A 17,552-nucleotide genomic window follows, 5' to 3' on the forward strand; every position below is an offset into this window, starting at 1 on the left:
GGCTAGGTTATAGCCCCACCACATGAATTAAATTTCATTTTTTAATGCATTTAAGATTTGGTACAGTAAATAATGTACATTCGGATCAGTGAATAATGTACAGATTGAAGAGAATAATGTTGAAAGAAAATTAAATTCAAATCATCCCAAGTGCTTTACATCGTCATAAATCTAGACAAAATACCCTACAAGTCTATTTCAAATCAGTTGGACACCTCCTGAAGTACATGTTGTCTTTCTTGTTTCGACTAGGTGCTGCAACATCTTTGGCTAGCACTTTATCAGCCTCCTTATGTGCAGCCAACTTTTGTCGAAACTGATGCGCATATGCAAGGGGAATGACCTCATCAAAGTCGTCATCGTATTCTATCCTTGCAAACTTTGAACCTATTAGGAAACATGTACATAGATTAGTTGAAATGGTACATAAATGTACAGCTATGACGCATATTCCATAACAAAGCGAGCTATCTTGAATGTTAAATTACAACAAAACAGAATAATGTAACAAAGCAGTGATGAATAATATGATAAATGCATGCGTAATTTATCATTGAATCATTACCAATTAATGTACTCTCCCCGTTCCTTGTTAACAGAGTCATTTCTTTTCGGCATAGAGTTTAAGAATAGTGTGTTAAATGGATAGTGGAAAAAGTAAGAGAGAATAAAGTAAGAAAGATGAAGAGAGAATAAAGTAAGAGAGATGAAGAGAGAATAAAGTAAAAGCGGGAATTACTTTTTGTCAAAAATAGAAATGACTCAATTAACTTGGAACTTTCCAAAATAGAAAAATGACTCTATTAACATGGAACGGAGGGAGTATATCTTTGGCTAAATAATGTAATAGAAACACAATGTACAAATCTAGCTATATGATGTATCAGAATATGATACATAAAAGCATAATCATTTAACGTACTAATCTATCTAAATGATGTTGTTAAGTAATGTAATTTATTATATAAATAATATATAGAGCATGATGTAGTCTGATAATCTATTAATGTACATATCACATTACCAATAATATAGAATCTGAGTATAAAATAATGTACAAATTGCCCTAAATAATGTTATATTTACCAATTAATGTACACATTCGATCACCTATATTTTGTAAAGTAAACTGCCTTCAGATGCATAAACCAAACTAAAATCAGAAAATGAAATTTGGAAAATCAAAAGCTCTTAAGCCAAATTGATAACAGAACTACCTTTGTTATGATAAAAAATAGACTAAAAATCAAATTACTACATAAGAAAATCAACCAATCACTCCAATTCACAAAATGTATAAACGACTTGAAACAAACTGATAAGATATCAATTTCATGAAATAGAAGAATACATTATTAATTGTTACTTCAACGGACGGAGCTAGTGATTTTTAACGGATGATTACCTTACTTCGGCGAACGAAGCCCTCCTTTTGGAGATGACCGGTGAGTTTTAACGGACGATTACATTACTTTAGCGGATGGAGCCCTCGATTTGGAGATGACCGATGATTCGACCACGTTTTTACGACTACAGACGGTGGCGGAAGTTTCTTCTCGACGCCAATTTGGGACGGCTAGGGTTTTTTGTGGAGAGAAGAATTGAGGGGATGTGGTTGATGAGAGAGCGCGGAATGATGGAGTGACAAGGGTATGTCAATCGTCGGTCCATCTATCTCGCGTAATTGCCGCACTTGCAGTTTTGAAACTGCTGATATAATTCCAGTGTTTACAATAGTACTCTTATAATGTACATTCTACCACTAATAATGTAACACGGTACATTACATCCCATATACATCTCATCCGTCCAGAATCTTGATCCAATGGATAATATTAAGTTGAAACTTAACACTATAGAGGCAATAGGAGCCTAATGCTCCCCATAACTTTGTCCACGTTTTAATCATCCAACTAAATAATTATTTCTAGTATTAAAATTTGTCATTCAAATGTGAAATTTCTAATACGTCATTTTGTATTATGCATAATTGACGCGAGACGATAAATGTAGAAGACAAAGGCTCATCGACGGATGAGAAATTTTAATTAAAATTTCAAATAATATGCTTGAATAAAAATATAATTAACCCACTAAACAACTAAATATTCATTCATAGATTTAAAATCAATTCTAATAATATATAAGTATAATAATTATTCCCCGTCAATAAAGATGGGGAGAAAAAAACATTGTAATAATTGAGTGATGGATAAGGCGAAAAGAAGTATAAATCATAGGCGGCCTGTAGAATTGAGCCAATTAGTTTTTGTTTTTGTTTCTGTTTCGAGAGAGAATCCAAATTCGTTAATTGTGGCATAAACAAAAAACACGTAATCGCATTCGTCATTTCTTTGGCCTCCGTTGATTTTCAAAGTCTAATCGTCTTTCTCTTCTTTGTCTTTAATCAAACCACTCATATATTGGATCAATTTTTTTTTACTGCCTTTTTTTATCAACTTAAAAGTTTACGGGAAAATACTCATTTTGTTTAAACGAAAATGACCTCAACACTACATAAAATATATTCTTAGTTCAATTTATATGTAAATTTTGTGACTTGTGAGTGTGTTATCCAATCATCCTATTTAATTTCCGAAATTATATATCTTTGTATATTAGTTCAATAAAATTATGCCCCGTGATGTGATTTGTCAAACAAGGTTATTTAGTAAATATTCATAAAAATAATAATTGTAATTAATGTCAAATAGGTTTACATGATTTTCCACTAATTCCGAATAAAAGTTATGATTATGAATTTATATTTCTTCATTCTTCAAACAAATTATTCAGAAGCAAAAATTAATTAATTAAAACAAACATGTCTTCTCATAGAGGATGCAATTATGTTTATAACATATCTATAATATATTCCTAATCAAAAACCAAATTCTATTTTTTCATATCAATTTTGAAATTTACATATAATTATTGATCAAATCCGATATTTTAATTAATCATAATTTTAGCATTCACATAACTTCAAATATGGACATAATTATATGGCATTTGTATTTTCTTTTAAATTTCTAAACATTATCTAACATCTAATTTTGCACATCAACTTTAATATTAAATTATTAATAGTAGTATGACTCTACAATCAATCAAAGTTACATAATGGACATGCGTGGTACCTAAATTATATGCCACAATCCTCGTTCATAGTAATCAATATTGCTCTCTAACACTCTACTTCTGTAAAGAAAAATCTATAGTACGTTAATAACTCTAAACCAATATATCCCCAATCCAAAACCATCCTAGTGACGGTATAGTTCGATCAAATTAGTAAAGCACATAGTTCAATCAAATAGACCAACAACAAGATAAGTAATGTAATAAATATGTGTACGTAGTACTACTATTTTACAATGTGATGTCGTTTTTTTTTCTCAGTGTAAAATGTGATGTCGTTTGGTTGTCTTTAATATGATGCCGTTTTGATTATCGTCCAAATATGCTGGGTAATTTAACATTCAAATTGTAATTAATTGCAAAATCAAAATTTGATAAAAAGTTCTACAGTTTAAAAGTAAGTAAAAAGTTATGTAAATTCATCAAATCTCCATGTCAACTATGTAAGATATGCAATTCAATTCTTGTAATGACATCTATTAATTTATTACTAAAATAAACCACTATAATTTCACCATTTTATCACAGATTTAGCATCATTGATCAATTAAATTGGTATGATCTGATTTTTGTATCATATAAAGTACTCCATGTACTAACATTTAATTTAGGGCATGCAACCCTAATAAGCATATCATTATTATTACTATATCAGAATCTTTGACACATCATATCTGCCGCGACCTACTAAATGAGCCTTACCTTTTTTATCAACCCACAATAAAAAGCAACGGCTATAACTAATCCAAAAATTCAATTTGTTTTTACCACTATTTCACGACGTACTGTCGCGGTCCCTATAAATCGTGATTCCACTTGACCACTTATTCCCAAATTCGTTACGCTTCATCTCCCTCACATTTATTTATTCGCTACGAAAATTAAAAAAAACAAATCAAAAATCATTTTCCAATGAAAGCTCTGTCGCTCTCCGTCTCTCTCTCCTTCTCCACAGCCACACCCTCTGCCCTAAATAAATCTCTCTCCCCTTCCACCATTCTCATCTCTCTCTCATCCAGATTCTTCTCCTCGCCGTTTCTGCCACACAACCACTCCATGGCTACTTGCGTCCACTCCTCCACCGCCACAACTCCCCCACGCACCGCTCAATCCGTCGACGACTGCGTCTTCGACAGCTACGCCATCTGTTGCAGACCTAATTTCGCCGATCGCGTACAAGCAAAAACTGTTTTGGTTGCCGATTTGTGGCTGCGGATGAAGGAGGAGGCCAGGTTAGATATCGAGCAGGAGCCGATTTTGTCTACCTACTATTATACTTCGATTTTATGCCACGATTCGATAGAATCAGCTCTCGCGAACCACCTCTCGATCAAATTGAGCAACCACAGCCTCCCCAGCGGCATCCTTTACGATTTAATTTTAGGGATTTTAGTTGAAAATGGAGAAATAATTAGGGCGGTGGTTGATGATTTGAGGGCGGTTAAGGAGAGGGACCCTGCCTGCATCAGTTTCGCACACTGCTTCCTGAACTTCAAAGGCTTCTCCGCGATTCAATCGCACAGAATAGCTCACAATCTATGGTGCAAAGGCAGGAAAGTGCTGGCTCTGCTTATACAGAACAGGGTTTCGGAGGCCTTCGCGGTGGATATCCATCCCGGGGCGAGGATCGGGAGCGGTATCCTTCTCGATCACGCGACGGGGGTGGTGATCGGGGAGACGGCGGTGATTGGGAACAATGTGTCGATTCTGCATAACGTGACACTGGGAGGGACGGGGAAGGCGAGCGGGGATAGGCACCCGAAGATCGGGGATGGGGTTCTGATTGGGGCGGGGACTTGTGTTCTAGGCAATGTGAGGATCGAGGAGGGGGCGAAGATTGGGGCGGGATCGGTTGTGTTGAAGCAGGTGCCGGCGAGGAGCACTGCGGTCGGGAATCCAGCGAGATTGATCGGAGGGCGGCTGGAGAAGACGCCGAGCTTAACCATGGATCAGACCTCGCATTCTGAATGGTCTAATTATGTCATATAGAAGAAGAGTAAGTGTTGCAGTAGAGGTGTTTCTTGCTCTTAATATACATGGTGTGTTTGTATCAGTGTATGCAACCTTTTTGGCTATTATATGATTAGATATTAGTACTACTCATTTGTGTGACTGATTTGTTTGTGTATAATGGTTTTGGTTTTGTTTGTGTAAGAAAAGGGTAGAATCCGCTTTGGTCTAATCAGTGAAACAGAGTAATTCTTGGTTCATGCTCTGTTCTTCGACGATGCTCTGTTCTTACATATAAATTTAAGAATCTTGATTGAAAAATATAAGAAAATAAAGGAAGATTTTGAATTTTTGATTGAGTGAATGAAGGCAGATAAATTTTCCATAATACTATATTAATCTAAAACCCTCCATAAAATATGTATAAGAGCATCCACAGTGGGGCGCTCTATCCTCCGTCACATCAACATTTTATCCTCCATCCCATTCACGTGCAATTGGACGCCCTATAGCCCGCCCTATAACTTTAACTCCTATTTTGTATTTGTTTTTATTTTTATTTTTTATGTTTACAAATATATCAATTAGCAAGAATAAATATAAAAACACCACAAATTAAAGGCAAATTCTATTGTAAGTATTTATTTTTTGATCTTTTACTATATTTTATGCTTGCAGGTATGAAAATTTGTCGAAATTCATTATTGAATTTATAGAGAAATTGAGATGGGGAAGAGAGTGGACTGAAAGGTGTGAAATGAAGTAAAAAAATTAGTGATATATATAGAAGAAAATATAAAAAAAAATAAAAATAAAATAAAAAATGTGTGCATCGACCTATCCTCCTTACCCCCGCAATGAGGCGAAGGATAGGCCGGAGGATCCAAAAATTGGTTCATCGTCCGCGGAGGATGCTTAGGGCGCGGAGGAAGGAAATCGCATAGTCCGCAGAGTTATAGTGGAGGACGATGGGGAGGACGATGCATAGGGCGGGCTAATTATTTATTTTCTATAAATATTTTTCTTTTTTTATCCTTCTTACTTTTATTAAATTTGAATAATGGTAGTACTAAATCAACATATAACTTATTCTTATATAATATGAATGGTTATAATTAATAATTAGAATTACAAATATTATATACAAATATGAATTGAATAAATTAACTAGTTATTAATTTAATGAGCAAATGGATATATCTATATTTTGTAACAAAAATATCTAGATATCTATGAAAAATGTCTAGATATATATAAGATTATAATAGAAAATTCTCTAATAAAAAACAAGACCTATAAATATGTGGATGTATGTAAACCATATGTATAACAAGCTAAAAAGCTTATAAATAATAAAATAATTTAACATTTGCGAATATGTATTGGATATAATTTTGTCAGCATATGTCTTATAGGAACACTTTCAAAAACACATAAATATAGCATTAATTTAAATTACATGAAGCCAATGAACAAATAATTAGGGTTTGAACAAATAGTTAGTTATCTTAGTCATCAATATCGCATACGAGTTACCTTAGCCATCAATATTGCATGTGAGTGGGTTGCTCTTTATTTATGGAGTGGTTTGTCATTTTAATCGGGAATGATTTGCTCTCCAACTATCACTCCGAATTCCAAGAAATTTTCGATGGTTTTACTATCAATGTGGTGGACTGGACTAATGAAAAAGATGTGCTATTTTTTTTCTTCCCATGTTTTGTTGCCCTCTCCCATGATTTGAATCAAAATTTATAGCAAAATGATATGTAGGTGGGTGAGCTAACTCGCAAAATGCTTTGATATCGTTACAACAATCGACGACGGGAAATGAAAGTTAGCTTAAGCTAAGATGGTTAAAAGAGTGGTATGCGAGGTGAGCGAGCTAAATATAAATAGTTTGTAAAACTTGAATAAAATATTCTTCTTTATTCAATAGTTTGTAAAACTTGAAAACTTGAATAAAACATGAAATGTCTTAAAATAATTATTATATTTGTAAATTTTAACACTGAATTATTTAAATTTTTGTTTTCGTCACTGAGGATAAACATTGTACCAAGTGGTATCACGAGTTTCTTTGAAGGAGTCCATCCGTGCGACTGCCAACGACTCATGTCAAAAACCCACATAGTAGACCATACGCAAATTCGAAAGGACGCATCCTCATACTTCCCTTCACTACCTTGTGATTTTTGAGCATTTCACACATCATCTAACATGTTTTAACATATGATTATTTGAGTGTAACTTACACAAACTTTCAAACATAATGTTTTGAACTAAAATCGTAAAATATCACATGTTTAACACCAAAAATAGACTTTGTCTAAAATATATTTGAACCACAAATTATGTTTAGTATTAAAATGAAATACTAATTAATATATGGAGTACATATTGTATTAAGTTCATTCCTGAGGTGACCCTAATTTTACTTGCACAAATGGAACTCAATTCTAGTGGCTAGTGGGGTATCCAGCCCAATCCTGCCTACATAGCCTATCGGACCAGCCTCGAGCTGAATTTAGATGGGTCGGCCTGGCTAAGTTGACACCTTGAATCCAATACTAAAGACTCATGGTTAAATCGAAACTAGCAATACCAATACTACTCGGAACAAGATCGTTGATTGCTAGTTCTGGAGCGTCGGCTACAAGTCGAACTGTAACCACAACCCTGAACTAGGCGGTCCTATTTAGGTTACAACATTTTAAACCATCTAGAATCTTCATGGGCCAGATTCGTTTCCTATTTTTCACGAAACAGAATCAGAATCGGCAGATTCTAGTGAAACTCAAAATTAATTGAGGGATCTTGAAATCCATTATGTAGGAAATAGTATCTTGTTGTCAATGTTGTCGTCTAATTATCGAGTCGGGTAGGTTAACCTTGACATCGAAATTGACATCTGAAAACATCTCATACCATGAGATTCAAAAGTCCATAGCATCGTGCTTGGCGTGGGATGAGTGAAACATAGACCATATCTTTGTCTCTTTCCATTCTATGATTCTATCTATTTCGCAAAATTGTCGCTTAATTAAAATGTCTTGACATTGAATTTTGTAAAAGTACTAGTAAGTTAGATGCGTACCAAATAAAAGTAGCATATAACACAGTAAGGAAAAATATGATCAACGGAAGGAACTTTGATCATTTATTCATTATTTATGATAGATCAAGTGAGCTTATTGATTATGCATGATGACACCATGTGATAATATGTTTGGACCATTGAATTTTTATTCGTTGATTATTTGGAAGGCAAAGGTCTTCTGATAGAAGGAACAACGCAGAGATCTTTTATCCTTCTAGACATCACGCAGACCCCATTAGCCATGTCCATTTCTTGAGGCTTCATGTTAAGGACCTAAATCCCTAACGATCCGATAAAACGGAAAATAACGAGATAAAGATAATCCGGCGCCCGTGAGGGTCGGCGGAGATAAAGATCTGGGCGGCTGTGCGCGGGTTCCAACCCGTCGGGCAACGGCTACAGATCAGATATATGTTCCGGCTGTGCGCGGAGACCTTCCGTCGGGCAGCAGGTAGCGTAGGGAATTACGGATTTAAAGCATAACTCGAGGCATTTGGCCAAAATAATATATTCATTGATTCATTGTTGGATGCTTAAATATGATAACAAGCTCTGCTATTTATAATAGTAGAATACTACCCTAACTTATTGAATAAGAAAACTAAGATATGGAAAAGATTTGGCGAATCAAAAGATACTAAATAATTGAGATTTCCTAGATGTTAAGGGGATCGTATCAACTATCCAACGGTTAAAATTCACCTTGTCCTCAAGGTGGGAACCACGAACCATTGACGAGAGTTGAAAGCAAAAGCTTTAGCAAGGCGTCTCCTCCTGGATCAAACACGTATCGAACAACGGAATGTCTCCCTTTATATTCTTGCACGGAATGATTGCTTACCAAGTAGATGTCCCACTCGTCCTGTGTATGTCCCTGCTGCAAACACTTGAAATCCCTGTCGACATCTGACAATAATGTAGCAGCAGACAGAGGCGCTGTTGAGAGGATGCTATTCACATCGGAGCTGCACGACCAATATATTTCTTTAGAAGCTGAAACCTGGTAGTCTGCCGGACTTACAGCTCTATCCTCCTCAACTTCATGCTTTTCACCCAGCAAGGCAATAGACGAAATCGATACACCAGTAGTATCCGAATTAGAAGCATCATCGCCACATACATCTTCCACTCCTGTCTCGGATTTAGAGTCCATAAAAAACATATTGCCCAAGTTTTCACAATGCTCCTCTTTATCTTCTAGCAATGTCTCCTCCTCTTCACCAATCTTCTCATCATATACCCCGACGAGCACTTGCAGTGGCGTATTGTCGGTCTCGACGATCTCTTCTAGGGACTCGTCATTTAGTACAACAAGATTAGCACCCCCATTGTGAGCAGCGCTGTCGGGAACATCCTCAACTAGATTATCGTCATCAATATTCTCCTCATCCTCATCAGCGTAGCAGAGCAATCTCTGCTTGCACACATGCCCTATAATCCACTTCTCGGGGCAATAGTAACACAAACCCAGACGGCCTCGTTCAGCCTTTTCCGCTTGTGATACCCGAATCACCGCGGGTCGCGGCCGTTCTCCGTTGCGACCCCCTGAACCTGTGGCCTGACCCGAGCCGGTAGCGGCTTGAGGTGGTTCCATCTTAACCCGTTGTTGTCCGTCGAAACCCTGCGTGTTGGCCTGATATAGCTGATGTGGATCCCAACACGGCTTCGTACGATCATAAGACTGATCGACCCTCCCAAACTGCTGGCTTGGGTGACGGTTACCTTGCGTGGTCCATCCCGGTCCATTACGACCCCCGCTATCGCGTCGCGCCCTATCCTCATGTGGGCCCTCGCGAAAGCCCCCGCTAGGGTTTCTCCCGCGCAAACCCCTATCTCCTGATCTCTGCCGACGCACATCCTCATAATCCCAATCATCGTCGTCGTCGAAACCGGAAGGAGGTTCGGTCTCAAGATTCTCGAAGCTGCGATCTGTGTCTTCTCTCCAAGCATCGAATTTGTCCAATCTGTCCAAAACGCGATCTAGTTTACTGGAAACGGGTTCATAATCCGAGTATCCTTGCAATGCACGGTGGGGCGGTGGTTCCCAACAAGAAGGCTGCCTTGACTGTGGTGGGTCATAAGGTTGGAAACTCGGTAGTGGTCGGGTACCGGGAGGATCCCAATAAGTAGGGCGGCGTGTCTGGATAGATCCCATTTGGTGAGATTGCGGCGGACCGTAGGGTTCACGCCTGTACTTGGGTGGCGGCTGATCATAGGGCGGAATACCCGGTGGGTCGCGGCTGCCCGGAGGGTCCCAGCAGGTTGCACGTCGTGGTCGGACCGGCTGGTAAGGATGTAACTGAGGAGGGCCGTATTGACGACGGTTATAGTCGTATAACATGTTGACGGACTGAGGCGTGGCTGTGGTGGATGATGATCGTCCGACTTCGACGCGGCACACAGGAATCCTTCCCGTCGGGCGTTGCAGAAGTAGAGTTGTCCGGCGGCTAGAGCTCGGCGGACAGGCGGGACTCGACAACCAAAGCAGTTGCTGTGCGCGGAATGTTTTCCGACAGGCAGCGGTGTAGCTTCGGTTCGAGATGGTGGGATGGTAAGATCACTATGAAAGCACCAGTTGTTAAGGACCTAAATCCCTAATGATCCGATAAAACGGACAATAACGAGATAAAGATAATCCAGCGCCCGTGAGGGTCGACGGAGATAAAGATCTGGGCGGCTGTGCGCGGGTTCCAACCCGTCGGGCAACGGCTACAGATCAGATATACGTTCCGGCTGTGCGCGGAGACCTTCCGTCGGGCAGCAGGTAGCGTAGGGAATTACGGATTTAAAGCATAACTCGAGGCATTTGGCCAAAATAATATATTCATTGATTAATTGTTGGATGCTTAAATATGATAACAAGCTCTCCTATTTATAATAGTAGAATACTACCCTAACTTATTGAATAAGAAAACTAAGATATGGAAAAGATTTGGCGAATCAAAAGATACTAAATAATTGAGATTTCCTAGATGTTAAGGGGATCGTATCACTTCATCCCACCACCTAATTTCCAGTCGAAATGATACAGTAGCATTGCAAGTGGGAGCTCAACGTTGGCCAGCCCAAACGTCATGCCTGGGCACATTCTCCTTCCCGAGCCAAACGGAATATATTCGAAGTTGTTTCCCTTGTAATCCACCAAACTATCCATGAATCTCTCTGGCTCGAAGCACTCTGCATTTTTCCAATATTTGGGGTCTCTGTTGACAGCCCACGCGTTGATGATGATTTTGGTGTCTGCTGGAATCTCGTATCCATCGATCTCACATTCTTGGCCGCATTTTCGTGGAAGTAGCAAAGGCAATGGCGGATGGATCCTTAGAGCCTCCTTCACTACAGACTTGAGATACTTGAGTTGAGGAGTGCGCGATTCATCTACGTATCCCTCTTCGTCGAAAACATGCCTCACCTCTTCTTGTGCCTTTTGAAGGACTCTTGGATTTTTGAGGATTTCAGACATTGCCCAATCCATTGTTGTGGCTGATGTCTCACTTCCAGCTCCCAACATATCCTTCCGGTTTTGACGGATGAACTTGTTAGAAACATCGAAAAAACGTAGTAACATGTACTATATAACAGCGGTATTCTAACTATTACAATCAGATGTAAGAAAAAAAAACCCAACTAACGTCAATAAAGGAAAACTCTATTTTCGCTAGATAACTTACATCACACAAGTGATCTTAGATGGAGTTTCGAGAATCGAGCAAACAATGCTACTAAAGATGCTAAGTGATGCAAAAACAAGCTATGTACAAGTATTACTCAAATTATTAGTAAAGAATGAAAGAAACAAAATGTGATGGAATAAATAAAACAAACCAACAATAAATCAAGTCTGAGAAAAACAGTGTTTTCGCAAGATAAATCACGCCCAGAATCGAGCAAACAGGGCTGCTAAAGATGGTAAGTGATGCATGAAAGACGAGAGACGGGAGAAGCAAATAAGAAAACTAACCAGGAGGACGGACTTGATGTTGTCGGTCGTAAGAGGATCCTTGAGAAGAACATCGAGAAAATCTTAATGCTCTCCACGCTCGTCCGCCTCCACGCCTCTGTGCTGACGGATCACATCTTCAAGTATCTCATCAATCTCCCTATGCAAACCCCCAACTCTCTTCCTAAGTCCACTCACCCCCTGAAGAAACTTAATCGAAGGAAAAAACTCAGCAACATAAAATCCAGCAGCACACTCCATCACCTCCTCAAGAATCGGAATCAGCGCCTCATGCTCCTTCGCTCGCTCCCCAAGCGTCGCTCTTGAGATGAGAGCGTACGTCGACGCGTAGAGCTCCGCCGTCAGATTGATCGGCGATTTTTCATTGGACGCGATCCGCAGCGCGAGGTCGAGGAAAACTCTCTCTCGGAGCGAGCGGAAAGAGTGCACGCGCTTGGCGCTGAGGAGCTCGAGCGTGCAGATTTTGCGGAGGTGGCGCCAGTAGTGGCCGTAGGGGGCGGAGGTGACGCTGGTTCAGTGGTAGGCAGTGGCGGATCTAGGGGGGGGCAGGAGGGGGCGGTCGCCCCCTCCGTGCGACTATTTTTCCCTTATCGGGATGTAAATTTACCATGTCCGCCCCCTCCGTTTGCCTCCGGCGTCGCCCCGAACAACAAAAAAAATAGTCATGTCCGCACTAAACCAAGCTAATACTATATATTCCGCCCCCTCCATTTTCGGATCCTGGATCCGCCACTGGTGGTAGGAGATGATCTCGGTGACGATTGTGGAGGGGCGGGAGGAGAAGTTGAGGTTGTGGGTTTTGGTTATCTGCTTTGCGGCGTCGGCGGAGAGTTCGCCGAGTTTGAGGTGCATCGTTGGGCCGAATTTGTGGGCGAGTTGGTGGAGGGAGCGGTGGGGGACGGCGCCGAGGAGGTTGTGGATGTTTCCGACGAAGGGGAGCTTCCATGGGCGGGTTTTGGGTTTTGGATTTGAGTATGAGAGTGAAGAGCAAGAGTGGGATGCTTAGTAATAGTAGTAGTAATGATATTTGGATCTCCATATTACTACTATATTCCTTACTAATGCTAGGTTGAGGGATTATGATATTATGTACGGAGTATTTAACTATTTATGCAGAGGGTTAATTGTTGAAAATTGAGGGTTAATTGTTGAAAATTGACGGATTTACAAAAGCGATGGCTGGAATTTTACTACATGAGTAGTTGAAGCTGCCCGCTAACCTGAATATTCTTTATTGGTCATATTTAGGTACTTTCTTACTATTGTAACATAGACTAGTGTTAGTATAAAACAAATGGGTTATTTATCCGTAAATACATTAATTTTGATATTTTTTATTTTTTTTTAACTTTTACTTTTGAAGTGAAATGCATGAATTTTCAGTTTTTCTGATTGTTTCTTTAAAGTGAACCTGATGTATACGTCGGAAGTATAAACATTTGATTCGGCACAAGTTTTGATGCATAATTAGAAAAGTAAGAGAAAAATATAAAAAAGTATTTAAAGTATTATTAGTGGGGAATGGATCTCACCTCATTAGAGAGAAAATGAGTTCTCAAAATTAGAAAGTTCATACTTTTCAGAGACGGAACAAACTAAAAAAATAGTTCATACTTTTCAGGGACGGAGAGAGTATAAAACTAATGACACTAAATCGGTCGTTCATAAATAGACTTCGTATTCTATTATCTTATTTCACTTTCATTTATAAAACAAATACTCTCTCCATCCCGATAAAGATGATAAAGTACATTTCTTAGTCAACACTAGATATTAGTTGTTTGTTAATGTGTTTAATTGGAAAGAGAAAGAGTGAGCGTAAGTATTAAATGGAGAGAGAAAGAGAGTTGAATATTTAATTGGAGAAAAAAATGATTGAATGTATTAATTGAGAGAGAAGGTTACCAAATATAAAAATGTGTCATGTTGGTTGGGACAAACTAAAAAGAAAAGTCAGTCATCTTAAACGGAACGGAGGAAATAGTATATAAAATTGTTATTCAGTACTACCTTCGTCCTATTCTAACTGAGATGTATTTCAGTTTTGAATATCTCAGTAAAGTGAAACATTTTTTTTCAATTATTATCTTATTTATCTTCCATACTCTATTTTATTTTTTTCTTCCACTTTACTACTTAATTCTTATCTCGTAATTATTAATTACAATTTAATTAACTAAACACTATAATCTAAATTTTTTTTATCAATATAAAAATGCCTCATTTAGAATAGAATAGAATAGAATAGAAAGAATAACATTTTTTTATTTGTTAAAAACTCATGAAAAATTCTGATTGTGGACGTAGTACTAGTACCGTTCACCTCAACTCATAAAACTTACCCCAAGAAGATTGATTGAAGATTGCAAGTTTTCTTACTTAACATTGTTTTTCAACTTTATGTGCTTAAAATTTTAGGTGTGTATCACAATCAGCTAGAAACCTTTGACCAGCTCAACAAAGATATACAAGACAAAATTTGATGAATTTATTAAATGAAACTCGTCACTTCATTGTACTTATTACATATGATTAAATAGACATTATTGATAAACATAAAAACAAGATATTTATGAACCAAAATATTATGAAAGTGGATTGCTGCATCATTGGACAGGCAAAGGCCTTGTGAGAGTAGGCACAAGATAGAGCTGTTTAAGCCTCCTGGCAGTCAACCCAAACCCATCCTCCATATCCAAATCCTGAGGCTTGATCCCACCCCCCAATTTCCAGTCAAAATGGTACAAAAACAGAGCAAGCGGAAACTCGACGTTGGCGAGCCCGAACGACATCCCGGGGCACATCCTCCGGCCACTCCCGAATGGCAGAAACTCAAAGTTATTCCCCTTGAAATCCACCAAATTGTCAAGAAACCTCTCCGGTTGAAAAGTGTTGGCATCTTTCCAGTAGTTGGGGTCTCTGTTGATGGCCCACCCGTTGACGATCACCCGGGAGTTCTCCGGTATCACGAACCCGTCCACCTCGGTCGTCTCGCGGCATTTCCTCGGCAGCATCAGCGGTAGCGCGGGATGCATCCTCAGAGTCTCCTTCACCACTAGCTTAAGATACTTGCATTCCTGAATACGCGACTCCTCTATGGTTCCCTCTTCGTCGAAAACCCTCCTCACCTCTTCCTGTGCCTTCTCCAGGATTCTTGGATTTTTTACGAGTTCGGCCATTGCCCATTCGACTGTTGTCCCGGACGTCTCGCTCCCTCCAGCCAACATATCCTAAACAAACAAACACTTCTGATCAATCACTTCTTTCTTTACACAAGATATATTGACGACTCAGGTCATTTTTTTTATTCAGCACAAATAAAATACTAGATCAGTTAAATTTTCAGCGACCACTCTAATATCATAATAGAAGTCCATGGATTCAATTAGCCAATAAAAGTCATATAGTGATTTAAGTTCTTTCTTTGCACAAACAAGCGATACAATAAGTTAGAAGAAATCAGTTCAGAGTAATCGGTTCTCTTTAGACAACTTTAAAACCATGAAATTTGTATAATAATTTCAGTTGGTTCGGACTGATTGGGCTGAAATCCTACATCAAACTGTGCCAAATTTAAAGTTCAGATTTACTATTTGGTCACTTATTATTTGTGCCAAACTGTGCCAAACTGTCCAACTTGAAATCAACTGGCGATAAACGAAATCATTCGTAAAACTTATATAATGATTTCAGTTCTTTCTTTGCACCAACGAGTGATAAACTATAAGTCAGAAGAGAACACTAACCACGATGACGGATTTGACATTATCCTTGGTGAGAGAGAAGTCAAGGCCATCCTGCTGATACTTGAGAAGAACATCAAGAATATCTTCATGATGTTCATCATTGTTTGCAATTCTATGCTGGTGGATGACTTCCTCAAGAATCCTATCAATATCCTTGTGTATAACCAACACCCTCTTCTTCAGCCTGCTCATCCACTGGAACAATTTCACCGATGGAAACACGTCGGCGATGTCAAACCCGGCCGACAGCTCCGCGAGCTCGTTGATCATCGGGTGCAGAGACTCCACCTGCTTCGTCCCGTCCCCGAGCGCCGCCCTCGAGATCAACCCAAACGTCGCCGCGTTGAACTTCTTAGAGAAGTTCACCTCCGCTCCGGCGCCGGCGAATTTTCTGGCGAGGTCGACGAAGACCTTCTCCCGGAGCCAGCGGAACGACTGCACGCGCTTCATGCTCAGGAGCTCGAGCGTCGTGATCTTGCGGAGCTGGCGCCAGTACTCGCCGTACGGGCTGAAGGTGATGCTGGTGCACCCGTAGCTGATGATCTCCGCCACGATGATCGGGGACCGCGAGGCGAAGTGGATGTCGTGGGTCTTCATCACCTGTCAGGGGCGGACGAAGAAATAAATTTATTTTAGCAAAGGCTAAATGTAATATTCAATAATTCTATTGTGATAATAGGACTTTTGCACAATGATTAACATAAAGTATTGAGAATTTGACGATAATATTATATAAATAAATAAAATTGAAATTGTAATTGATTAGGGGCTTAAGCCCCTTTATTGACTCTACGTGGTTCCGCCACTGATTACCTGTTTAGCGGCCTCGGGGGAGGAGATGACGGCGACGGAGACCTCGCCGAGCTGGAGGTGCATCACGGGGCCGAATTTTTGTGAGAGCTTGTGGAGGAGGCGGTGGGGGGCCTCGCCGCTGATCATGTTGTGCATGTTGCCGAGCACCGGGATGCGGCGCGGGCCCGGCGGGAGTTTAGGGGCTCGTTTTTTGGTGAGGATAAGTGTGAGGAAGATGAGAGTTGGTATAAGGATTTGGAGGGATAAGAGTAGAGATGGGAACTCCATTGTGATTTGATGATGCGTGAGGTGTGTTGTTGATGTTCTATTTATATCAACATGATTAGTTGAATTTACAAGTAATTTAAAAAACATAGTTTGCTGTCCAATGGAATTGTCTACATTGGTCAAAATTTGGATATTTTCTTAAATTAATAGTTAGAGGCCAACCATGCACTCACAATATTAACGTTTTGTAGTAAGATTTGGTGACAGTAATATTTTTCTTCGCTCAATCCATTAAAAAAATTTAACGTTTTGTAGTAAGATTTGGTGACATAAATTCGTAGAAGTTGTGAATTTTATTTAGTCGTTTTTCGATTTCATCACGGTACTAATGTCAATAATAAACTTTTACAGTAAATACTTTTATGGAAGATCAGTAAACATATATATAAAGATACGGAAACTTAATTACTTCAGTAGCCATTAAGTAAATTGTTCATACTTAAAATTTACATTAAATAAAAAGTTTGTCAAATTTATAAACAAAGCAATACTTTGGAACAAATTTAGTATTGTAGAATTAATTAGTTAATTCCTAACCATGTTTTATGTTTAGTTAAAAGAAAAATAAACATTC

The 17,552-nt window shown here is 39.0% G+C and overlaps 3 protein-coding genes and 1 pseudogene across 4 annotated transcripts in view; 2 read left to right on the forward strand and 2 right to left on the reverse strand.

Annotated features, from left to right (window-relative positions):
- The window catches only part of LOC121756375 (peptidyl-prolyl cis-trans isomerase FKBP16-1, chloroplastic-like), a 542,442-nt gene that overhangs the window by 248,759 nt on the left and 276,131 nt on the right, over nt 1–17,552 (forward strand). The gene's annotated exons all lie outside the window — the stretch shown is intronic.
- Nucleotides 3,968–5,351, forward strand: LOC121756360 (serine acetyltransferase 1, chloroplastic-like). The gene has a single exon (XM_042151892.1). The coding sequence runs from the start codon at nt 4,054–4,056 to the stop codon at nt 5,128–5,130; it is 1,077 nt and encodes a 358-aa protein (XP_042007826.1). The 5' UTR covers nt 3,968–4,053; the 3' UTR covers nt 5,131–5,351.
- LOC121756352 lies at nt 8,348–13,191 on the reverse strand (annotated as a pseudogene).
- On the reverse strand, nt 14,619–17,065 carry LOC121754322 (salviol synthase-like). Its single transcript, XM_042149700.1, has 3 exons — nt 16,712–17,065; nt 15,899–16,498; nt 14,619–15,382 (listed from the first exon to the last, which is right to left on the reverse strand). The coding sequence occupies exons 1-3, from the start codon at nt 17,063–17,065 to the stop codon at nt 14,759–14,761; spliced, it is 1,578 nt and encodes a 525-aa protein (XP_042005634.1). The 3' UTR covers nt 14,619–14,758.

This window comes from Salvia splendens, chromosome 11 (assembly GCF_004379255.2).
Source record: "Salvia splendens isolate huo1 chromosome 11, SspV2, whole genome shotgun sequence".
NCBI classification, from domain to species: domain Eukaryota; kingdom Viridiplantae; phylum Streptophyta; class Magnoliopsida; order Lamiales; family Lamiaceae; genus Salvia; species Salvia splendens.

What these genes read in the sequence shown, in the direction of transcription:
- LOC121756360 (XM_042151892.1), top strand. Translation starts at nt 4,054, where the DNA reads ATGAAAGCTCTGTCGCTCTCCGTCTCTCTCTCCTTCTCCACAGCCACA.
- LOC121754322 (XM_042149700.1), bottom strand. Translation starts at nt 17,065, where the DNA reads ATGTTTTTTAAATTACTTGTAAATTCAACTAATCATGTTGATATAAAT. An exon ending in CCCCCGAGGCCGCTAAACAG is followed by an intron (nt 16,499 to 16,711) that starts GTAATCAGTGGC and finishes CGCCCCTGACAG; the next exon opens with GTGATGAAGACCCACGACAT. An exon ending in ATGTCAAATCCGTCATCGTG is followed by an intron (nt 15,383 to 15,898) that starts GTTAGTGTTCTC and finishes TTGTTTGTTTAG; the next exon opens with GATATGTTGGCTGGAGGGAG.